General features: G+C 35.6%; 3 protein-coding genes across 6 annotated transcripts; 2 read left to right on the top strand and 1 right to left on the bottom strand.

The window, feature by feature from the left end:
* LOC18772412 (transcription factor bHLH130) lies at positions 11,970-15,477 on the top strand. Of its 3 annotated transcripts, none has more exons than XM_020566552.1 (7): positions 11,970-12,424; positions 12,795-13,521; positions 13,999-14,339; positions 14,414-14,587; positions 14,719-14,784; positions 14,866-14,934; positions 15,052-15,343. In XM_020566552.1, exons 2-7 carry the CDS (start codon positions 12,969-12,971, stop codon positions 15,100-15,102), a joined length of 1,254 nt encoding a protein of 417 aa, XP_020422141.1. In that variant the 5' UTR covers positions 11,970-12,424; positions 12,795-12,968; the 3' UTR covers positions 15,103-15,343. The 3 variants fall into 3 exon arrangements, with proteins under 3 accessions (XP_020422141.1, XP_007205257.1, XP_020422142.1); XM_007205195.2 differs by having other exon boundaries at positions 12,240-12,424; positions 13,993-14,339; positions 15,052-15,477; XM_020566553.1 differs by lacking the exon at positions 11,970-12,424 and having other exon boundaries at positions 15,052-15,452.
* Positions 18,433-22,098, top strand: LOC18774285. The gene is made up of 7 exons (XM_007204978.2): positions 18,433-19,169; positions 19,690-19,899; positions 20,018-20,161; positions 20,597-20,716; positions 20,805-20,891; positions 20,985-21,585; positions 21,799-22,098. Exons 1-6 carry the CDS (start codon positions 18,813-18,815, stop codon positions 21,579-21,581), a joined length of 1,515 nt encoding a protein of 504 aa, XP_007205040.1. The 5' UTR covers positions 18,433-18,812; the 3' UTR covers positions 21,582-21,585; positions 21,799-22,098.
* LOC18772041 lies at positions 22,224-24,440 on the bottom strand. Of its 2 annotated transcripts, XM_020567085.1 has the most exons (7): positions 24,235-24,440; positions 23,876-24,122; positions 23,655-23,777; positions 23,404-23,562; positions 22,927-23,099; positions 22,538-22,643; positions 22,224-22,462 (listed from the first exon to the last, which is right to left on the bottom strand). In XM_020567085.1, the coding sequence occupies exons 2-7, from the start codon at positions 24,086-24,088 to the stop codon at positions 22,433-22,435; spliced, it is 804 nt and encodes a 267-aa protein (XP_020422674.1). In that variant the 5' UTR covers positions 24,089-24,122; positions 24,235-24,440; the 3' UTR covers positions 22,224-22,432. The 2 variants fall into 2 exon arrangements, with proteins under 2 accessions (XP_020422674.1, XP_020422675.1); XM_020567086.1 differs by lacking the exon at positions 24,235-24,440 and having other exon boundaries at positions 23,669-23,777; positions 23,876-23,992.

Raw genomic sequence — 24,769 nt, 5'->3', positions numbered from 1 at the left:
TCCTGGAATTTTCATCGTATTATTGCCACATCACAAGATTGATCACGTCGCATATAATGATAGTGTATAATTAAGAAAATAAGTGTGGATTGTGTGTGTGTGTGTGTAAAATAATTGATCAAAGATTTGGAGATCGTGATTAAGGACTAAAACAGTTGATATATGGAGGTTGAGAGAGAGAGAGAGAGAGAGAGAGGGATAGTTCATAAATTATTACCCATGTGAAGAAATAGTATTCACCACATATTTTAGTTAAGGAGAAAAATCTTTCTAATTCAGTTCATTTTACGTACAGAAGATTCAGGTAAATTTTGAATACATGCAACTATTCATAAATCATAACGTATTAAGTAAGTTTGTGATTTGCATATAATATCAACTGGATAGTATATTACTAGCTGTGCATGTGTGATTGTGATTAACATTTATCCTTAATTAGGAGTGGAGAAAGGGATGGAAGGATGGAATTTGATGGTTTGAGGTGGGGCTTAATTAATATTTATAATTGAATGAAACAGCTCATGAACATGGGGGCATGGGGGCATGGGAGTGGGTGGGGAGAAAGGATAAGCTTTGGCCTTTTGGCTAATTTGGCTGGGAGTACGACGAGAGTTGCTGCACATGGCAGCTTGAGGTCCATAGGTTAATTCTATAAGCTTGTTTGATTTGAGAGAGAGAAAGAGAGAGAGAGAGAGAGAGGACGTTTATGGGGTCATTCATAAATTTCTGCCATGAGGATATAAAGGCTATATATGTATCTGCAGAAAATAAGGTCTGACTTTGAGTTAATTCCATTAAATTGGCAGTATGCAACAAAAATTGACCCAAGGAGAAAGAAAACACCAAATATAAAGTTGATGAAGATGTTTAACTTTAAGCATATTCAATTCTTACTAATTAGATTCCAAGAGCAATGCTGCAGTGCAGACACTGTAAATGGGACGACGACGGGACAACCCACTGAGATGACAAGTTTCACCAAGCAGCAGCATTTCCATACAGCAAAAACAAGAACTACAGGGAAAAGAAAAATAATATATGCAACGAATATATCTAAGCAGCTCATCTTCTTGCACTTGATGACTTCTCCTTTTTTGTTTATCAGTTTTCTTGTCATTTTCTTTGTAATTATGTTTTGATCATGACATTAAACTATTGATGGTGCAATTATTTGAAATGAAGCAAAAGTAGCAAAGGAATATGTTAATGAGTGTTTGATCAAATTCAGTGATGAACTTATTAGGAAATTCGAATACAGGATCTCGAGTACAAATATAACTGCTATTAACCGTTTATACTACAAGTACTTTACGAATTTATTTGGGTTAATAGGCTGGGTTACGGGACAGGTTAATTATGTCCAACTTTTGAGTCTTGAAAATGTGCTTGATTGCTCATTTGTGAATGTCCCTATAGCAGTACCTGAATCTTTGTCTCCCCTATTAGTATCACCAATTTGGTCTCTTTCAGGGAGCGGTCAATTATAATAAATGAGCTATATAGATGCAATTTGGCCGTATTGCTTCAATTAGGGTTGTGCATCATTGGATTGGATGGTCCAAGTGCCCTATCATCTAACTGTAGAAACAGGTTACAGGCCCATGCTAGGATTTGAGATCATGCTGGTGGACCATGGATGGTGATCTTGCATGTGGATGAGGATGATCATGTCTACGCTCATGTGAACACAAGCCACCATCGCTCCATTTTAAGATCATTTCAAACAAACGAAAAGTAATGTCGACTGGGATTTGGAAAAGACTTTAAAAGCATGCATACATCTCCAGTTAGAAAGAATTTCATCATGATTTTAATTTATTAATTCTAGTGTTAGGATCACATTCTTCATAAATACCAATAGCAATATGATTGTAAAAGATTTTTATACCTCGAGTGGTAGCGCACTTATTCATTTCAAAAACTTATCTAAATGATAATTAACAACTGTTTTTGCCTTTTCTATGTAATAGTAACACAAAGTGACATGTCAACCGCATGTTACAAGCTCACAAAAATTATAGCTCCCTGTCGGTGCCATTATATATATTCCTTCTGCAACTATTAAAATCCCTTTCAAAGAATGTCGTTTAACCTGAAAAAGGCATGAGCTATATTTCAGTGCGTTGTATATTTTTCCCAATGTGGATCATATAGATTAGAGGTGAAGCTGAAAAAAGGGAGAAAAGGTAATGGACCCGATTGCAGTGCAGCAAATCATAAAGAAAAAAACAGTATGAAACTCAGTAAAAGGAACTTGGGTCCATTATTTTTAAGATAATGAAGAAGAAAAAACACAATATTGACTGTTTCTTCCTTTGAAATGACTAAAGAAATATGGAAACATATGGATTTGTTTCTCCTAAAATTTTGCATTATAATCTGACTGACAAGCTAGCCGACATGCATGTTAAATAATAGAAATTAGAATAGCTGAAATTGTTTACTCCCCCTCTTTTCGAAAAAAGTTGCATCGATGTTGATCCAATACTTTATAAAACAATGATTGACCCAAAAAAAAAAGGGTTTTATTGGATTTGTCTTTAGGGTAGCAGTAACAGCTCATACAAAATTAAGGAAATCTTGTCAATTTTTTATTTTTAATACAAACGATTAGAAGTGGAGATTTACACAAATATTTATTGGGTGTTTAGGGATTTCGAATATCTACTCACATGAGTGAAGGAAAAAAAGCTCAACGAACTGAGCTATACCCAATCAGCTTTTCTATTTTCTTTTGAATATATAGCCTCTCTAAAGGATTTGAACCTTTGAACTTAGATTGACCAAACTACAATCATGCCTTCTCTTGTGTGATCTGATTAATTGTAATTTGTATGATTAGCAGTAGCTAATGCATGTGGTGTTCATGTGGGAGAAAGATCTCCCACCAGAAGCTTCTTGGGAAGATCACGTATATTCTTATCATTACAATTTTATATGGTCCAATAGCATCATTATGCGTGTGCAATTTATTTTGATCAACAACTAAACATTCATTTATATATTAAAAATAAGAGTAAATTGAGCTTAGACCCATAAAATTCATTTTTAATCACTTATAACCCAAGTTACCTAATCTAGCTTAAAATCTGATTTATTCTATTTTTTGGATTCCAAAACTACCCCTATTTACAAGTTAACGTGTTATGAGGGTGTAACTAATGACACATTACACTGATATTAGGACTCGAACCCATAACCTTATTAGAGAAAGTAAATACTCTAAATCACTACACTAGTGGATCATTTGCTTGATTGTGAGTTTCTATATGTTTACAAATTGGATCTTATATCTTGAATTCTTGATTTTTAAAATGATATTCTACCTGCTCTAAATTACTCTACTATTCTATGAAAAGAAAATTTTGAACTCGGTAGAAAGGTAGATAGCACACTACTGTAGTGAACCGACCTAACTCATAACTCCCGAATCCATACTCCTTTTTAAAACCATTCAATTTACAAGTAGTACTTTTACTACTATTTTAGAGGGCCCTTTTTATATAAAATATTGACCAAAAACATTCAATTTACAAGTACTTCTTCTGCAATTGTTTGACATAAAATAAGGTTTTGACAAGAAAAAAAGCACAACAATTCCCAACTTAAGCAGCCATAAATGTCACAATCCAGCAATCATCAACCTAGATCTCCATGGATTTTCGACATCAAATAAAAATAAAACTAACAAACCTTCTCCTGGCAGCACCATCATTATTCTCGCATTTACCATTATGATAAACATGCCTTGGCAATGGCATCACCACACAAACACTACCAACCCACATTTACCATTATCATCATTTTGCACGGTTTGTTTTATTGCCACCACAACCACACGTGACAATTCCTTGTGATGTTCAGCAAAAACCACACAGGGATTTTATAGACATATAGTAATTAATAATTAATAATGTTTTTTTCCTCCCTCCAGCTGTTTGGGTGGTATCTAGGGGAGTCAACAACAGGAGTACTAGTAGCAGCTGTGTATCTGGATTGACCAGAAAAAAACAGTAAGTCCCATGTAATTAGGGTTGAGTTGAACCCAATACTTTGGAAATTTGCATGTGGAATATGCGTAAGACATGCCCCTAATTAGGACCCTTAATTACCTGCTTCATTAGATTAATTAAGTATTTTCTCTTTTCTTTGGCCCTCGATCAATTATCTGCACCTCAAGGCACCAAGTATTTCTTGGTCGGCAGTTAGGCCCTTAGCCCTTGGAAAAAGAATTTAGGGGAGGTGCCGTCCATTATGTCAAAGCTTTAAGCTTACTAGTACCAAGTTAGAATAACTGGCCCTAACAATTTTCACTAGTAAAGTAATCAAGTAGTTAACATTTACATATGTATGTTGACCTAAAATTCTTTTCGCCCTTTTTATTATTAATTGTGATAATAAAAGAAAATCGGAATTCGACCGCCCAAGAAGTTCACTGGATCTTGATTTCACATTAAAGGATCGTGGTCGAGAAAAGAACACCTCTCGGCCGTTGCTTCTTTTAATTACCTTGGCAACAAGGCTTTTTCTTTTACAAGTTAATTAGTGTTACCGAGTTCGGCAACTAAAAACACTCAAAAAAGAAACTTAAAAGACTTCGAGTTTTTGCTGAGATATGGATCAAATGGTGTTCAAGAAAAGCTTTGAATCATAACAAAGAAAATCATGTTGATATGCTGGATGAACGGTTACAATGGATGATGCTCAAGAACGACTTTGAAGAACAAAGAATCTGGCAATATGATTACACGAAATCCTAAGAAAATAAAAATAACTTTGAAAGTGCATTTGAGCTTGTTTTTTGATTTTGTTGGATTCTTCTCAATTCTGAAGTACTTCCCCTATTTGTAGAAGGGATCATTAGCCTCCATTTGAGCTCGGCCTGCAAGATGCTCGGTCAGTAATATATGTCAGATCATTAGCCTCCATTTGATGTGGCCCAAGATAACTTATTGGGCCGAATAATCCTCTGAAATTAGTTTCTAAAAGACTATTTTAAGAAAACTGAACTAGGCCCCAAACCTAACTTCAACACTTGGAGGAAAAATGAACCGTTGAAAACATTTCCTTCCCCATGAAATCATTAAGTGCATGTTTGGCATTGCTTATTTCGGATGATAAGTGATTTTTAAAAAAATTTGGGAAGCTCAGCTCTTTTGGTAAACTATGAGAAAATCACTTATTGTTAAAAATTGCTGTGAGAGAAAGCTATAAAGGAAAGCAGCTAATGAAGTGCTTTCATTTTTTGATTATGTAGGAATTAGTTTCGAAAAGGCACTAGGTTTAATGACTATGCTGGAATCATTTTCTGATTATGCGGGAATTAGTACCAACAACACTTTTAACAAAAAGTTTACGAAACACCAACTGCTTTCTCTCACAGAAAATCTAACATCGATTATTTTCACAGTACAGCAATGTCAAACTGGCCAACAATCATTTAATAACAAGAAGCATAGTTTTGCAAAAAAAAAAAAAAAATTAATATGGGCCGCTTAGAAAGGCCCTTCTCTGTTGTCATTGTGAAGTTTGATTAAAATGTTGGCGAAATTCTATAATGAGGGTACCATATATGGATCCTCATTCAGACCTTCATATTAACCATAGAATCATTTCATTAAACCTAAAAGAAGTTACTCTTCAGATAAATCATGTAACTAATATGAACGTCCATATCTATGTTCTGTATATTACACCCTCACCATAAAATGTCTCCAAAATGTTGAACATCAAGGGCCAAGGGCAAATGTGATCATAGTGTTACGAATGGAAGAAGCCCAATAGCTCAGAGAATGCCCATGAATGTAGATAGATAAGGCAGGCCTTTTGATCCCCTATGTATATCCATACCCATCTTCAAAACAAAGAAAAAGCCATAGCCCCTTCCTCTTTTTGCTCCAAAAGGGAGGATTATAAATTACTAAGAAGAAATAAAAAAAAGTTATAATGCTATATTTGTGTGTATCTTGAAATAAATTGGAACAACCAATTGAAGAGAAGAAAGTATATGTGGTTTGTTGGTTTGCACATTTTTGGGAGAGAATCCATTCCTTGCATTTAGATTCCAAATTCCAATACTCTTATGATGATAAGAATTCATGAATGGCTCCACTAGATGAGATTTGACTGTGTTCGATTCTGCTCTCCACATCACCCACACCATTCATTGTGATCAGCTCAAAAATCTTAACTTTTCAATCATCCAAATCCAATTCCATCCGTACGAGTACAATTTATTCTCTTTTTCTCATCCTCATCCTCACTTCCCATATCTCCAAAACCTACAAGCAAATTCCAAGAGACACCAAAAAAAAATTGAAAATGTCAGACAAAACCTTCTTCCTCTAAGCATACGTATAAGTAGCCTCTCGAGGTTACGTAACGTAGGTATGTACTAAAGTTTTCGTATTTACGCATGTTACGACTAAAAATCATCCATGCATAATCCATTCGTTGATGACTAACAGAAACAACTTGTATTATAAATGGATTTAATTTAATTAATGTTGAACAAAGTTCTCCCTCTGCAAATTATAAATCTTTCTGCTTTTAGTATTGACAAACTGAATGCCCTCATCCGTTAGGTGACAAAAGTTGATTCAGTTTCGCTACCAAATAGGTTTTTTTTCTTTGCCCACCTCATTTCCAGCTACCTCTTCCCCAGAATCATGGAGCTCGTGATGTATACTACTCAACAAGAATCTGCTGACCAAATGGTGCCAGCGTATCATTAGCTATCTAAACTTTATAGACTTTTTAATCCCTACATAAGTCAAAATCATTAAGTTAATGAAAAATCATTTCAACGTTTTTCCTTCCTCTTTCTCTCAACTATTTCCCATAACTAAACCCTAATTTTCTATTGAAATCGAGCCTTTCGGGTTTTATCAATGAAAAAAACACCTAATTCACTATACACATTCATTTCAATCGAAATCAAAGAGGGACGGTTTGAAATGGATCAACTATCTATCGAAGTCTTTATAAATGTCTTCTTTTACAAATGTGTGGACACAGTTAACTTGCCTTCCAATTTATAAATGCCATATTTGACAAATGTGTGGACGCCATCGCATTTCCTTTTTTATAAATGAGCCGTTGAAAACAAATGCGTGGGGACTATGACTAAGGAATTTCTCTCAAGCCTAAATAAGTTTTGTTTTTGCCTTTTCTTAGGTCTACTTCAAGTAACAGTATGAGATGAAAAAAAGATTAAATTTGATCACTCAATTTTCATATTTATTTAGGTTTCGAAAATTATACTATATTGGGGCGATCTGTAATTTTTTATATAAATCTATATCAGTGACAGTTGACAGTTAGGTGCCACGCGTAATTCCTTCTTATTCGAGGTTGTGGGTCTGTTCTGACTCTAGTGGTGAGAGTAATCAATCTCCCCCTAAACTTTTTTTCATTAAAAAAAATTATATTGGGCCGAGGAAAATTTAAAATAACTTATTGAAGTTATACCGACTAGTCATTTTCTTGGTGATGTAATGAGTGTTGAAATTACTTTCAACCAAAGAATTTAGTATTTTCTGTTCGATAGCTTGCACGAAAAAGAATAAAAAAATGATTGGCTAGCGTATTTTGGTAGTCTTCATTTTATCAAAATTTCTATGTGAAAACACCATTTTACGAGGAATTTGTAGTTATATGAACACGTGGTATAAATTGTTTATATATTATAATATGAGTGAATGACGATACATTGATATTTCCATGTGTAATTTTAATAGATATTCACTTATATTATGTTAAATAAATAAATTATACCAAATAACTGTACTCTAACACCACAATATAATTACTTTGAATAAGTAAGTGACCGAATCCAAATAAGAAAAGGTAAGAAAATGAAATTGTTAGAACACATTTTGAGAGTGCAAACTCTTATTCTTAATTTCTTATGGTGGGTCCTACATTCATCACATGCCATTCTATGGCATGACACGTTATAGAAATGTTTACATCATTTAGACAAATTTTTATTGAATTATACAACATTATCTAATAATCTAATGCACCACTCCTTACTATCCACTCAACCCTCTTTGTCACTTTGTGATTTATTTAATCAAATTAAGATCTTAAGCAAAGTTAATTAGGGCTCTGGTGACACTTGGAGATTCTAATAGGTTTCAAAGTACACTAAATTAAGCACCGATAAGCTGGCATTACCTTTTTTACGGTCAAATCAAGCCGTAATCTAATACAATTACACGTGCATAAGCACTGTAAGTGAAAGTGCTCAATTATCTTTTGAAAAAAAAAAATAAACCAAACATTAATATAAGAACTAAATCACCTCGGTTGAATCCATGCCGGTGATCATTTGAGCTTAATCAATTATAATTATCCACATACTTTCCCTTTAAGCAATAAGCTCTAAACAAGTTTTAACTAGCTAATCATGTGACTTTTTCAACCACTACAACAAATTTGGTGAAAACCACTTTTGAATTCCTATACATTATCTGGATATGGTGCTTCTCCAAATAATCACTCTAAGTTATTTTAAGTGATTCTGAGAAGCACATAAAATTACTTTAAGTGATTATACGAAGAAGTGTTTCTCCATAGAAGTGCTTTTTGGCCTATCCAAAATCACTCCCAAACGAGTCCTAAGGGCTTGTTTTGGAGTAATTTTTGGAGAGCTAGAATCACTTATGGAGAGAAGCACATTCCACGTGCAGCGTGCTTCTCCATATAATCACTTTAAGTGATTTTAAACGATTTTGGTAAGAAGCACATGCGAGGCGTTTCTCCATAAAATCACTTAAAGTAATTACATGGAGACGTGATTCTCCATAAAAGTACTTTTTGACCTATCCAGAATCATTCTCAAACTAAGTGATTATATAGAGAAGTAATTCTCCATAAAAGTGATTACTGACTTATCCAGAATCACTCGCAAACGATCCATAATTAATGATCTAGAGTGAACCCAAAAGTAGTTTGAATTAGAAAATTAAATGAGACAAATTATTGATGAAACCCAATTACAACAACCCCACAAAAATTAGATGAAAGGAAGAAAGAAAAGCAATGGCCAGGCGGATCTCTGCTAAACCTTAATAATTGGCTTAAATAAGACAAATTCAAACTTAATAATACATATTAATCTTGAATTAAACGTGATATTTTTGTCTTTTAGTAGAAGGGTTTGGGTTGGGGCCAGTATCTTTCTATATGTATGTATAAGAGAGACTCTTTCTTTAAGCACAAAAATAGACTCTTCCTTTCTTTAAGCACAAAATTAAAGAAAGTAATCCTTTGTTTTGATAACCTAAAATATAATTCCCACAGGCACGGCATCTGCAGGCTGCAGCAGCACGTCATGAATTATTTATTTGTTCAGTTTCTCCCCAAGAGATGGGGGATTGTTTATTAAATTTTCTGGTTTTCTGTGAATGTGGAGGACGTAATTAAATATTATTCACATCTTGCTTTCGATTAAATTCCAGAATTTGCTTTCACGACTTAGTACAGATGAGAGAGAATGAACGACTTGTAGCAATTTACTTTTGTCATTCAGGCAAACAAATGGGGAGTTTGACTTTAAGTGTGATTTATAGATGATTGTAGGTGTTCAAATTTATCTTCAGACTTACCTACAAGTCTCAAATTAGTAATAAAATTTATCGCGCAATGATAAAAACGGCAAATTTGTATTAAAAGTCAAAAATTAAAAGAAAAAAAAATATTTTAAATTAAAAAAAATCACATCAATCTCCTAAAAAATTCATGAAAATTATTAAATTAAAACAAACTAAAAAGCAAGATCATTGCATTCACACTAAAAGTGTCATTTATATTACCATTAGATTAAGGGCATGTTTACGTATCAGTAATGGGTATGAGAGGAAAGGGAATGATTTCCATTCCTGACTTCCCCTGCGTTTACTTGCAATCAGGAATGAAAAAATAAGTGGGCCCCACCTCAAAATCCGTAATCACATTCCCTCAAAACTAGGTATCAGATCGACTAGGGGGGACTAGTCGATACGATTCCCATTCATGCTTTCTCTTATTAACTTCCAAAAATACCCTTACCACTTTACTATAATTCCAAAATAACTCAAACCCTAAAAAAAATAAAAATACACGCCAGAAGGAGTTCAAACAACTCAAACCCTTAACGTTACAACACAGCCTCCCTGGAGCAGCAGAAACTATGTAAGTCACTCCATCTATCTATCTATCCACCTTTTTCTTTTTCTTCTATCTTCTGTCTTCACATTCATCGCAAAACAAAGTATGATCATGGATAAATAAATTGATGATATTGTCATAGTTAACCATGTTGGTAGTATATGAATGAAGAGAGATGGCGTTGGGTTTGGAAAATCTTATAGCTGGTGCAGAATGTATTTTGTCAAAGTGGAATGTATGGCAAGTGGTTTGTATGGCAAGTCGTTTCCACATTACTATGCACTTGGAGAGATATACGGAAAAGATCGTGCTATTGGAACAAATGCTGGAAATGCTGATGATGATGAAGAAGACGTTAGGCGAGATGATGCAAGTGTTCATCAGAATAGAAGTGTGGGTGATGATTTTATTGAGGAGATGTTTTCACATCCTGATGGTGGGTCACAATATGGGGGTTCAGAATATGACGGATCTCAATTTGATGATGTTGAGGATTTAGAAGATGATGAGACAACTTTTACACAACCAAATCCCCAACCCTCAAGTGCCCAACAACGTGCCCAACAGAAGAGACCCGCACAAGATGTAGCAAGTGGTCCAAGTAATCCTCGTAGGAAGGTAAATGCTTTGAATGAAATGTCTAACAAATTTGGACTTATGGCTGAAGCCGTAGCCGGAATGGCACCTCAACTTGCAGGTTTGGTTAATGTTCTTTCAACAGAGAAGGATCTTGCTGATATGCAAGCTAAACTTGGTGGTGAATTAAGGAAAATAGAATTCCTAACTCCTTTGCAAGTATTTCGTATCACCAATATTTTAGCCAAAGAGCACGATTTGCTGAGGGTCTTCTTTACCATGACTGATGAAGAAAAAAAAGATTATGTATTTAATCTTATGGAGCATGGCTTATAGTGATTGCGATTGATGAGTAATGGGTGAATGACTTTTGTGGAGATTATATATCTCTTCTTTTGGTAGTTTGACTATTTTGTATTTAATCGTATGAAGATTATGCAAATTATTATTATTTGATTATTTACTAGTTACGTAGGTGAAAGATAAATATTTATTGGAGTTTATTTTGTGAATTTTATTTGCTTATGTTAGTTTTGGATGTGCTCTTTGCAACTGCTTAGCCCTTAGGTGACTTCTTTTGTGAATTTTATCTCACTTGATCAAAGATTTCTTAGCCAGGTTAGCTTGTCTAGCTTTTGGTTCAGAATAAATTGCTGATAATTTTCTTTGATAACGGATTCCCTCTTACTGATTAATTCAAAACCCCTTTTCCTATAGCTTTTGGTTTTGGGTGAATTTTATATATGTGATGTGGTGAAAATGTGTAGGGCATTTTAGTAATCAAATTAATTTGGATTCTGATTCATGAAAATTAGTAAACAATCTTTACTAATTTCGTATGTTTAGTAAACAGCTTAATGGGAATGATTCTTCCCATACCGATTCAGTAGTTCCCCGATTCCTAAATTATCTGATTCCTTACTTTCTCCATTACTGATACGTAAACATGCCCTAAGAGTTGTATATATTCACAGTAATTTTGCTTTACCATAGGATGTCGGCATGAAGCATGACCCACGACACTCAGTTTCATTAAAACGGAAAGAAAGAAAAGAAAAAAAAAACCAAGTTTCCTTTGCCCAAAACTAAGCTGTCTCTGTCTAAAACAGCACCCACAGTAATAGTGGTCCAAAGCCATGACCTTCTTGTGGTGGTCACCCCTGCGCACCAAAATAGCTTTACCGCTAAAAATGGGATTAGATTATGTTCTTTTTTGTCACATAAACCCCAGCCCCGGTTCTGTGTTGGCTAACGTGTACACAATCCGGCCATTTCTCTTGCTTTAATAATGTTAGGACGTGGTTCTGCTGCAATCAATGTGTATGCAATGCAGCCATTTCTCTCTTTCAGTATTGGGGTTCTTCTGTAAAAGTGACTAGTCTTCAGGGGCATTAATGGTTATAGAAAAATACAAACATGCCAAAGTCTCAGAGAGGGAGAGAGAGAGAGAGTGACTTATGGCCTCTGTTAGTTCTGATTGGCCGAACTAATAGAAGAGGAAAAGAAAATGGTTTTTATTATTGTTTTCACTTTATTATCTCTCTTCACTGACTGGCATCAACGAGAACATCACCACTCCCACTACCCCATACTACCCAGCAACAGCAGCACCTGTAGAGAACAGAAGCAAATCTCTAGAGAGAGAAAGATAGAGATTTACTAGAAAGTATTAGAGAAGAGAGATAGTATAAAGGTCTGTTTTTGTTATGGTTCTGTTCTTGCCGTTTTCTTAATCATCTTTTATTGTTTTAGATTTCAGTGGGCTGTTTTGATTTCTATGTTATCTTCTTGACTTGGGTGATTGATATTGCATAATAGAAAATTGGGTAGTTAGTAGATTGGAAAGTTGTGGGAATTTGTGAGCAAAATTTGGAGTGAATAGTACTTTATAGTGTCTGTTTTCCTCAGTTTCCTCTGTTTCAGCAGCTGCGTTTATAGCAGAATAAATTTTCATCCAAGTAAAGTTTACATGGATTCGGCTTTGGAGCTAAAATGCTTGGGTTGAATCTTTGATTGCTTAGTCACTAAAGTTGGGTTCTTTTTTGTTCTGGGAATTCTGGCAGGGGAAAAGACAGAGTCTCAAGCTTTTGTTCCAATCCTCCTTTTGTAGAGGTTTTGATTTGATCTGGTCAGAGTAGAGTGAAAAGAAGAACCCAAAAGGTAAATAGAAAAGGAGGTTCTTTATTACTTTCTTCAAAGTTCCAGTCTTTGGATGAGAATTGAAGAATAAGGAAGCAATGGAATCAGATCTTCAACAGCATCATCATAAACCCCAGCAGCATATGAACTCTAGCTTGATGCGGTACCGATCAGCTCCCAGCTCATATTTCGCAAATTTGGACTCAGATTTTTGTGAACCATTGTTCAATCGGCCTTCTAGCCCTGAAACTGAACGAATTTTCGCCCGGTTTTTGACTGGTGAAGGTGGTGGTAATGGTGATGGGGGAGGAGGAGGAACAGAAGAAACTGCATCACATCACAAAGTGACAACACAGACCAATAACCAGCAAACACAGTTTATGGTGCCTAAGGTGGATAATGAAGCAGTAGTGATTCAACAGCAGCAGCAGAGCCATTTGAACAACTATTCTTCTGTTTCTCAGGGCTTTTACCAAAGTCCATCTTCAAAACCACCTTTGCCAAATCAGAGTTTGAATTCAGCTAATGAAGGAGCTTATTCAATGGGGACAAGTCAGTTGCCTTCAGTGAAAACCGGTGGTGTCACTAATTCGAATCTTATTCGGCATAGTAGCTCGCCTGCTGGACTTTTCTCCCATATGAATATTGATGGTATGTTCTATTTTAGTCTTCTATTGCAGATTTCCTTGTTGTCTATTTAGTCCTTTGTTGTATAGATGAATCTCAGATGGAAAAAGTACTAACACAAGTGACTTCAATTATTTTGAGGCAGATTTCTTTCCTTTCCGTTTTAGCATGCTTAATGTTTTCACCATATGCAGAATAAAATTGGCTTTCTGTAATTTGAATTAATTAATTTTGTATAGCAAAGTAATGAACTTTGTATATCATTCTGATAAATCAGTTGGATATAGAGTGGCTTAGTGATAAATAAATAAAATACAGCCAGTCTGCAGTTCATTTTCATATATCATAGCTTAAGAACTTTAATCTATGCAAATTTTTTGGAAAGAATCAATAAACATATTGGTTCTTGGCTTTGTTTGTTTTCAGTCATAGTTAATTAAAAGAAGAAAAGATGGTATCAATTTGTGAATGATGCTGATGCTTAGCATTTGGCAGTGACAGGCTATGCTGCATTGAGAGGCATGGGAAACTACGGAGCCAGTAATAGCACTAATGAAGAAGCATCTTTTTCTTCTACAAGCAGGTTGAAAAATTTCTCTTCAGGGCCACCATCTACATCAGGGCTAATGAGTCCAATTGCTGAAATTGGGAACAAAAGAATGCGATCAGATAATCAAGATTCTAGAGGTTTTGGTGATGGCTCGGGTAACAATTATGTCACTGGTTTCCCAATTGATTCGTGGGATGACTCTGCAATGATGTCTGGTGATATTACTCGCTCAACAAGCTTTAGGGAAGATGATATCAAAGCATTTACTGGTTTAAGCCCATCAGAAACTCAGGTACCATATTAACTTTCAAATGTGCTTGGTTGTGTATAATTTGATGTCTGATATAATTTGTTGTTGTCATGCAGGATGTGGAGGCTGGAAATCGCCCTCCTACACTTCTGGCTCATCATTTGAGCTTGCCAAAAACATCAGCAGAGATGGCGGCCATTGAAAAGTTTATGCAGTTCCAAGATTCTGTGCCTTGTAAGATTCGAGCAAAGCGGGGTTGTGCCACACACCCAAGAAGCATTGCTGAGAGGGTAATATTTTAGTACCCTTAATATCACACATTGTACACTCTTCTTATTGCTTTAAGAGTGTTTAATGAAAAGCTTGATAGGCACATGTATGATAATTAAAATGCTTAAGATGACTATTTTCGTCCTGTCAGGTAAGAAGAACTCGAATCAGTGAACGGATGAGGAAACTACAAGAGCTTGTACCTAACATGGACAAGGTAAAATTTTCACTTGCTTTTCTATTTATGAATGGTTGGTGAGGACATCAGAGTCAAGTATCTCATGTCTTTACTTTGCAGCAAACAAACACTGCAGACATGTTAGATTTGGCTGTTGAGTACATTAAAGACCTTCAAACCCAAGTCCAGGTATTTTGAGAAAAATAAAATCATGAATGAAAATTAACGAAGACTATTTAAATGTGTACTTGCATTTGTAATTTATTCTTTCATTAATCTATCCTTTTTTCTGTTAATTTTTTCCAGACACTCTCAGACAATCGTGCTAAGTGTACCTGTTCAAGCAAGCCGCAGTAATAACACAAAAGTGTAGGAGAGACTTTGCTTATTATGTACAGGACCATTAGAAGTTGGAAAAGAAGATAGAAAGCTGTGCTGGGTCTCTTTTTAGCTGAAAAATTGATTGTAGGCTATTTATTTTGTGGAGGGAAAAAAAAAAAGGGTGCTAAAAAGTTGCTGTAAGATCCAAACCCATTGATGACATTAATAGAATGCAAGCTGTATAGTGTATTTTGTACTGGATGTGACATTACATGTATTTCAACTGTGGAGCTCAAGCAATTTATCCTCTCCCCAGAGAGAGAGAGAGAGAGAGAGAGAGAGAGAGAGAGAGGTTTAGCTCTACCCCACACTTTAATGAAGTAAATGGAAATGCAGACCCCATTGGGCAAACATGCTTTTTTTTGGTGGCATAATTGGGGACGAATGAGTGAAGCAAATTAAAGTTGATTAATAAATGAGCCTTCTCTTTGCTAAGTTCTCTGTTCAGCACTGGTTCCTGAGTTCTTATGGATCCTGTCATCTTCAACATTGAGTGAACTGGAGTCTAATTACGTATGGAGTTTGCTTGTTGTTCCTGGTTGTTTTTATTTCTACTTTCTTGTCTGCAAGAACCCTCCTCTTGGGGCAGTGTTCTTCTTGTGTAATCTTGTATCTACCTTCATATCAATGAATTTCCTCTGTTTGCAAAAATTTAAAAATTTAAAAAAATTAAAAAAATGAGCCTTTTCTTTGCTTTAATATTGTTAGGTATCGAAGTCCATTCAGTCCAGGATGCTATTTGTTCTTTTTACCCAATTTGGATTTAATATTGTAGGCTCTATTTGCCCCATTTCTGTCTTACCAACTTTTTCTCATTTGTAACCATTTTGCAAGTCTTTCATTTTGTTTGTTGATAAGAACTTGAATGGTTCATACACCTCTAGGAACAATGCCTGTGGAGGCCCAGATGAACCTCAAAAGAATTGCAGATTTATATAGCAGCAACATGACTGGAAAGGCTACAATGAGGGGGTGTGTGGGGACTTAAGTGAGGGGTTCAATCCAACCATTAAATTTCAACATTTTTAATTTACACATGATTGGATTGGACCCCTCACTTAAGCCCTTCACCCATACCCCTCGTTTGTAACAGCTCCCGCAACATGACATTGGCACCCCAATTATTGACCTTGTCTTGTTCCATGCAGCAAGGGGACCATTCCTAGTTTCTTTATATAAAAGTTTTTATGGCTTTGTGGGGTTGGTTTGCTAATGAAAAATAGGGTATTGCCTTTTTGGTTTTGGCCTTCTTGAAATCTCCATGTAAAGCTGTACTGGCTTAGGAGTTTACACCAGAAATGTTCTGAAATGTGTCTAAAGAAGACTCGAACATTAGTTGGTTTTCATGCTTTTCTTTTCCTTTTTTATTTTTTTCAACTTTGCTTTCATAAGCATGAAGTGGGAACTTTTAAGTTTGAAGCAAAGAGATAAGAAAAAACAGTTGATAAAATGAGATGCCTTGGTGAAGAAGGATTGCTGAAGGGTGGATAGGTGGCTATAGCTAGATTAATGGATGAGTCACTATCTGAATCCATGTAAGTGATTGCCATGTCATAACTGATGTCATGCCCCTCCCAAAATGCCTTTCCTTACACATGAAAGAAAGATTGCTTTCTAGTTGTTTTATTCCTTGTGGAAGGCAGGATGCCCCTATTTTCTCTCCTATTTTTTGGCATTTGGTAGTCAGAGGCACCATGAGAGATAGAGAGAGAGAATCATGAAGGTACCTAACTTTTTTGAAGTGGGGACCTTTTTCTTTCTAGCTGCTGCATGATGAATCTACAGCCCCTCTAAGCAAGCAGTCAAAATACTGAAAATGGCATTCTAAATTGGTTTGATAAAACAGCAAAACAATTCATTTCCTTCTACGAGGTAGAATGCTAATTACCTTTCAAAAACCAGAGTTTAAATCCATATCAAAACACAAGTATTCAGAAATTAGAGCATAGAATTTACTTTCATATTTTTACATCACAGGTTGAGTTCTTATCTTAAAAGAATCTCACTTTCTGGTTTTGGAAAAGAGAATAGCGCAAAGTTACATACATAGGTTATGGTTTGGTTTAATAGAAGGAAAAACTACCTATGCAGAACTTGAATGAAAAACCACCCTCTCTCTTGAGCTTAGTTGACTTGAGGCTTTGCCAATGTATAGTAAAAATCGTTTGGGCTTGGCCAATTTGGAGCATTTGGGGCTCTACCAGTCAATTGTATCAAAGAAAAGGTTACATGGTTAAAGCCCAATGGTTTGGCATTTGAAGTTTTGCACTCATTGAATATATAAAAAAAGCTAATTAAATTTCTTTTTTATTCACAATTAGATATTTTTATTTTCCGCTAAAGTGAGTTAGGTCAATTGATTATGGCATTTCCTTTTGGACCGAAGTTCGAATATGTTTCAAATAAATTTGTTTATAAAGAGAGTAGTTAGCTTATTAGATTAGTTTGTTATTAGTTATTCTTGTAAGTAATTAGTTAATGTGGTTATAACAGAGTGTACAAGTAGTCCCTCACACATGCCCATTATTTATTGTATAGATTAGCTTTATCTTCAATAATAATGAATGATAATTTCCTTAAGTTTAGACTATCACCTATATCAAAAGAAATTTTTTTTTTCATTATAAATTTCTGTTTCAACCTTATTTGTAATCTTGTTTCAAAGCATTCAATTTTCTTACCACAAATACAAAACAAAGATGTTACCAAACAAATTCATTTTTTTACAATGAAAGTTACCCCCTTATTTGTAATCTTGTTTCATAGCATTCAATTATCTTTTTCATGAACGATAAATACAAAATGAAAATAGAAATGTTACAAGTGAAGTGGGAAATCCACACATAAGTTCCATTCCAAATATGAGGGATTCATATCATGAAATCTTTAATATTCTCCATTTGTATGAGATTTTTCCTCTCTTTTACAAAACTTGATTTAAGTGTCACTGATTTTGCAACTTTTTCTCATTTGGTTCGTATCACTTGGGACATGTTCTTATACTTACACCACAGTCAAGTGTCACTCATTTTACAACCTTTTCTCATCTCTTCCACATCACTTGAGGCATGTTTTTATATGTACACCACGGTCAAAACCATTACGAACTTACCAAGTTAAAGCATGAATTGACAGAGTCTAGCCATCGGTTTTATTTAGAAAACAATTTCATTTTAACAATCTATTTGCATTATCCCCTACCCAAATACAATGCATTTTCACTCTAAATTTACTTTTCCTTAGTTTTTAAAGTGTACATTATCAATATTCAATTATTAGGTAAATAATTAAAGAGTCTAACGTAACTATTAGAACATCAAGTTGTGTATATTGAATTCATTTTTGAGTAACGTTAGAGAATTTTATTTTAATTTTTTAAAGAAAAAATGACATTAAAACAAGAAAGACAAAAAAAAATTTTGTTGGAAACAAGAAAAACAAATTGAAATCATAAAAGTCGCAACTCAAAAAAAGGAATAGAGAAAAATTCCAAGGTCTTTAAGGGACGTTGGCCAAACGGTTATTGCGGTTTCCCTCTCGATTTTAAAAACATTTGAATTAAAAACTTCGCAACCCAACAAAAAAAAGATCACCGAAAAAAAGAAAGAAATCCGACTTTGGCATTCAAAACTTGGTCGCTTCAATCACTCTCTCTCTCTCCCTCTCTCCTCTCCGCTACTCATGCCATGGAAGTAGCCCATCAAGACCTCGGCTTCTGCTTCGGCTCGGCTCGAGTCTCCTTAACCCCAATACTAGCACCCTCTTCTACGCGCCGCCTCTCCAGCAGCTTCATTGAGACTAGTCGACCAGTGCCTGCTCGTCGGAAGCTGGCATGGGTCTCCCTCGATGGTCGGCTCGTCAATGCCGACGAGGCCAGCTCGGCTCGAGCCATTAAAGGTGGCTTGAACCCCGAGCAAGCCGTGGCTTGGGAGCTGTTTAGCCCCACCCAGAGGTTCCTCTTTGTTGCCGTGATAAGTGTCGCCGCTGCAGAGTCAAAGAAAAACCGCCACATTACGCAGCTAACGAAATCTGTGGAACTTAGGGTTTGTGATAATTGAGCTTTAATTAATTAGGTTTATTGAATTTTCTGTTTAATTGTTGTATTGGGTTTGTTTCAAAAATGAATCTTTAGATTTTCTCAGTAATAAATGTTGGTGCTTTGATGATTTCTTGCGTAATTCTTTATACTTATCTTAACGGTTCTTGTTATGGGGTTATCATTGTGTGAAGAATTATTAGGGGTTCTATTCATAATTGGAATTTTTTTTTTCAATATCAATTCCCTTTGGATCTTGTAAAAGCTTGTTTTTTAACATGTTTAATTTTAAATTTCTAAATTTAATAGAGGCCTACAGTCTACTTCTAAATTAACATATGATTATTTTTACTGATTCTGCTTTTGGTTTTTGTTGTATTGTTTCAGATTTGATATTCCTTGAGTAAAACATCAATCTTTCTAGTCAATTGAATCTCCTTAGGATATTTTGTTAAATGCCGAGCAACTTCAATTGATGAAACATTGTTTCCTGAATCTATGAGTGATTATTTGTATTCTGTTACCAGGATCAGCTATTATCAAGCATGCAGCAGAAGCTTGACAGCCTGTGCGAGCAGATGAATAACATTAAGGACCACTCAGCAACCGTGGACCCTTCCACCCTCGAAAATGCAGAATTGCAGCGCAATGAATCATTTGGTTCTCATAAAATCAAATTTGTTGATTGTGGTTGTTGGCTTTGTGATCAACATCGTGACCTTCAAAATGGGTTGGGGGTAAGAATTTGTTCTACGTCAGCTAAATAGATTCTTTTGTAATGTAAACTGGGAAATCACAGTTTGTGATGGTAATGCTGAAATCTTGGATCTTGCTCATCTCTTAATTTGGTATCAGGGTAACAATGTTATGAAAGCCTCCAATGGGGATGAGACACTGCAATATAAAATGTCTTTCCCAATTGTACAAGAGCAAGAAGAGCGCCGTATGTCTGATTTATCAGACCTGGCATCAAGTGTCACTTCTGCTGCAGACATCCAGGTAAAGGAAGGTTCCCATGTACATTATCATTTCAAATTCATTCCACCTTTGTCAAGGAACTGATATAAAGATATAACCATGCTAATACAAGTTTATAATATTCTTATAATTAAGCAAAGCATAGTTTTTGCAACAAAGGTAACCAAATATCCCACAAGTTTCTCGTTTAATCACTTGTTTCTCATAAAAATTTCTGAGTAGAAAAAAAGTTTCGAAGCACTTTAACTGATTTTCTTCCCAAGCAAAAGTTGAACTGCTAGATCTATGTTTCAATGGCAGTTTTTACTCACTTTCCTTTTGTTGCTGTTCTTTCAATGCTATTTGAAAATTGTCACTACCCAATGGAATTATATGTTGCCTAAATTATCAAACAATTTCTATTTTCTACGGTATCACTTTTCATGTGCTTGATGTAATTTGTTGTAATTTCCACAGCTAAACACCTTAGCCATTGAACAAGACATATACAATCTCAAGAAGGATTGTGAAGAGAAAGATGGGACCATACAGGACCTAACCACTTTACTCCAGTCATCTGAAAATGCTGGTTCAAGGGTAACCTCCCTGTTTTGTTCTCGTTTCCTTCTTTCCTTGCCAAATTTTTACTTTGATTGATCTGGGTTATCCTTATCACTCATGACAGAGGATTGCAGAGTTGGAAGACATAATACGTAGGAAGAACTCGACGATTACAAGACTAAAGAGGGACATGGTGGTTCTAGAACAAAAGGTAAGGAGCTGCTGGGTGAGACATGGGGTTTCAGAATTTAGGGAAAAGGTGTTTTGCCTTTTGAATTAATTATGTCTAAATATCTAAATACAGGTAGTACACCTTACAAGGCTTCAGAGACCCTCTTTCTCTTCCTCAAACTCACATGATATACAAATTCCGCACATGACAGACAACCTCCTTTATGATATGGATAGTACTACTAGCCCTTCATCCTCTGATTCAGACTGCTCTCCTGTGAATCGAACAAAAGCTCCTCCTAGTTCTAAATATCCGGAGGTTCCTCAGGTTCATGACTCTCTTTCAACAAGCCAAAAACTAGTGAAGGAAAAAGCCTCAATTTCTATGGTGAAACCAACTGCCAGTCACATAAAATATCAATCATTGAATCCTCTAAAAGAGATAACTATGAATTCAAGGCCAGTACACTCAGTAAGCAAAAAACCACAGCCAATGAGTCCAAGGCCAGTACACTCAGTAAGCAAAAACTCTCAGCCAATGAGTCCAAAATCTCAACCAGCGAGTCCAAAATCTCAGCCAATGAGTCCTGTAAAAAAATCCAGTACAATTCATTCTTCAAGGCCAAGGCAATTATCAGCTGGTGCAGATTCGAGAAAGATAATTAAAAGGCGTTCTCTCCCTGGACGAAAGGATGCTACTCCAGCAACTCCACAGAAGAGATGGGCTTAGTAAGGTAGAACATGATGTTGAGATCAATATTAAAATGAATTTTGTAGGTCAATTGGGTAATATTTTTCTTTTCAAAATTGTCTTTTGTCTTGGAACAAGTGGAAAAGGGACCCAACTATGTCTTCAATGAAGCTAAACTCTCAAAGCAAATGTATTCAAGAAGAGGGTCCAAGGATTTCAACTTTTCTGATCTATTTTTGTTGTCTACCTTTTGTAGGTTGAAGTGGAAAATGATGCATGCAATTTGGAGTTCATCCATCCCTGTGGATGATACTTTTGAGTAGATATAAGAATCAGGCTAGTATATATGTTATAGGTGCTGAGAGAGTTTTGAATTGTCATGTTAATGATGCTGCTGCCGTTAGATATAGAATTGCAGAGCTGCAGAACTTGGGAACATGGCTCTTTCAGTGGAGGATGATCTCATTATTTTACAGTAAATTATGTTTTATACAGCATGAATGTGGAAACTTGAGGTGCAAGTCAATCAACCCATAGATATTGCAGTCAATACCCACATAGAGGAGAGAGAAGGGGGTAGAAATGATGATGTAGATGACTTGCTTTGTAAGTTGCTGTGACCAATCTTCCCTAGATGTTTGCATTGATTATTTAAGAAAAACATCAATGGAATAGCAGCTAAACTAATTTGTCTAACCCTTGGAAGAGCATGTGATAAATAACCTGAACAAACAGTGACATTCTTCACATTTATAAACAATTTCCAATATCAGGCTAAAGTATTTCCCCCCCTTTCCTTTCTAAATAGAAGAATGTTTAGGCTACATTGATTTACATACTGGAAATTTCATAGTAAGGCCAGCATGACATCTGTTCTTGAAATTGAAGCACTATACTCTAGGCCACTGTGGACTCACAACCTGCACATGCAAATAATTCATTTACACATAACCTTCTCATTTAGTTACTTGGAAAATGTACTCTAGTTATCTAACCTCAAGTGTGCTAAAAACTAATCGCATTCGACTTGCAACAACTGAAGGTTCCTCAGCATGTCCAACCACTGCCATTTGCTCTAGTTGAAGCGTCTTTACCGGAAGCCTTCAACAAAAAATTTACACAAAAAGGCGAACCTTCAGAAACTACTTATATTGCGAGGAAACAGTAGTTAAAAATGCTTGATAGTCTTATTGAAAAGGCCAAATGGAAGTTGATAATTTGCTGTCTTAGCATGAAGTGCTTGAGGAACATATGCATTGGTGAGCTTGCATAAGAAATTACATGAATTTCAAGCAAGGGTTTGGATACATCAATACATCCATGTTTAATACGAATAACAATATATAACTCAAAGTAGGAATTGAATATGCTGAAAGCATCTTACCATGCCATTCCTCTCACGTAATACGCATTTGCTATGAGTGCACAAAAACCTTTCCACTTAAGCCTTTCTTCATCTGACACTGGAGGTGTGGATGACCACCTAACTATTGTTGGCTGTGGTGTACAGAGGATGGTGATGAATATAATGCTCAACCACAGAATGCACTCCTCAACCTGCATTGTGAAAACAAAAAGGAAGAATGGAATTCCACTTAGTTAACTAGTCACCTCACACACAGTAGAATGTATGACCAACAGAAGCCTTAACTGGCATAGCCAGCTTCTCAAATTTCCGGCACTAGATGATGACTAGTAAATAGATCTCAAATATGAACAGATGAACCTCTTTGTTTCTAAAGAAAAAGGCTACAAAATTAATTTTTACAATCTTAAGACAATCAGATAACTTGTGAATATATGCTAAACAATGTTCCGTTTTAACAAGTGGTTCAAGTTCAAGGAGGAAGGAGTGACTTACCTCCTCTGATGCAATCTTGGATTTCAAACTGGTGGTTCCACCATAGCTTTGCATTCCTTCAATTTCAACACCAGATTCTTTCATATCAACAAGTTCTTTCCTTAACCCCTCATCTGTGCACCCCAGCGCATATGCATTCACCCCAGCACTGATGAACTCCTGATCAACCAAAAACAAACACGGTAAACGGAAAAGAAATTATACAAAGCAAACCTCACAAATATGCAGTTCATGAAAAACACTGAATGTACTTTTAGGTTGGCACCTCCTCCACGGTCAACCACATTCCTGTACCGCCTAAACAAACTGATTGCTATGTTGCGTGAGGATCGATACTCATCATCATCTGATGAACTCGAATCATGCATCCTGCACTGTAATGGGTCATAGTAAAACACATCAAACACTCCTATAAATCCCAAACGAAAAAAAAAATCTTTGAGAAAAGAGAGAAACTAGCACAAACACTTACAAGCCATTTCTTGGGGCTGTTTAGCTGAACACGGTTTCTCCAAGAAAAGCAGGAGGCAGAGAGTATAGAATTACAAGGAGCTCCACTTGAGCTAAGACAAATTGAAATTTTGTTCAAGAAATTCACATGGGTAGTCTTGCAGGGCAATGCCTCATGCAGTTGTATATTAGAGTCTAAGCATGTAATAGCTCCTACAGCATACACCATCAGCATGGTTGCAGTACTTGGACCATGACAAAGCAATAACCTTTAAGAAAACCCAAAAACCAAAATCAAAATTAAGCAACACCCAATAGTTTTCCAATCACAAACAAGCACATATAAAATGAAAATTGATTGATTGAAGTGAAATATAAAACCTGGGAAAGAAAGCTTTCTGCTTTATCTGTTCTGCTCCTCAATTTTCCCGGCAACCAAACAGGGTCTTGACAGAAAGAAATGATATCCAAGTATGGATTTTTGGGGATGTTATTGAATATTTGAGGGACTCTGAGGCCACCAATTATTATATGGAGATGGAGAGATTCCATTTGATTCTAAATTTCGAGATTATTTCTGGCTGCTAATTGTTAACTGGCGTATGAGAATCCTCCTCTGCTTTGGCGGATTTTTCCCAGCTTGTTATTATTTGCAAGCCAACCATGACAACGACGTCGCTTCACTCGTCATTGATTTACTAGTTTTTGTCTTGTGACCGACAACAAAGCAGGCAACTTTCAAATATATTTCACAAGCGACGCCGTTTCGCTCAGCAAGTGAGAATTACATATCGTACCGATTCATCAGATCCATTCATCATACATCTAGTTTCAGGTATCTAAAATTATAAATTAATATAGATTCGGTTTACGTGATTTTTAAATGAGTGCTGTTAAATGAATCTTAAAATTAATT

The sequence above is a fragment of the Prunus persica genome, chromosome G6, assembly GCF_000346465.2.
Source record: "Prunus persica cultivar Lovell chromosome G6, Prunus_persica_NCBIv2, whole genome shotgun sequence".
NCBI lineage: Eukaryota > Viridiplantae > Streptophyta > Magnoliopsida > Rosales > Rosaceae > Prunus > Prunus persica.
This window is presented reverse-complemented; position numbering and strand designations above follow the sequence as displayed.

What these genes read in the sequence shown, in the direction of transcription:
- LOC18774285 (XM_007204978.2), top strand. Translation starts at nt 18,813, where the DNA reads ATGGAAGTAGCCCATCAAGACCTCGGCTTCTGCTTCGGCTCGGCTCGA. An exon ending in CTTCTGCTGCAGACATCCAG is followed by an intron (nt 20,162 to 20,596) that starts GTAAAGGAAGGT and finishes TAATTTCCACAG; the next exon opens with CTAAACACCTTAGCCATTGA. An exon ending in TGGTGGTTCTAGAACAAAAG is followed by an intron (nt 20,892 to 20,984) that starts GTAAGGAGCTGC and finishes ATCTAAATACAG; the next exon opens with GTAGTACACCTTACAAGGCT.
- LOC18772412 (XM_007205195.2), top strand. Translation starts at nt 12,969, where the DNA reads ATGGAATCAGATCTTCAACAGCATCATCATAAACCCCAGCAGCATATG. An exon ending in CAAGAAGCATTGCTGAGAGG is followed by an intron (nt 14,588 to 14,718) that starts GTAATATTTTAG and finishes TCGTCCTGTCAG; the next exon opens with GTAAGAAGAACTCGAATCAG. An exon ending in TTGTACCTAACATGGACAAG is followed by an intron (nt 14,785 to 14,865) that starts GTAAAATTTTCA and finishes TTTACTTTGCAG; the next exon opens with CAAACAAACACTGCAGACAT.
- LOC18772041 (XM_020567085.1), bottom strand. Translation starts at nt 24,088, where the DNA reads ATGCTGATGGTGTATGCTGTAGGAGCTATTACATGCTTAGACTCTAAT. An exon ending in GAGGAGGTGCCAACCTAAAA is followed by an intron (nt 23,563 to 23,654) that starts GTACATTCAGTG and finishes TTGGTTGATCAG; the next exon opens with GAGTTCATCAGTGCTGGGGT. An exon ending in TACGTGAGAGGAATGGCATG is followed by an intron (nt 22,644 to 22,926) that starts GTAAGATGCTTT and finishes TTTTTGTTGAAG; the next exon opens with GCTTCCGGTAAAGACGCTTC.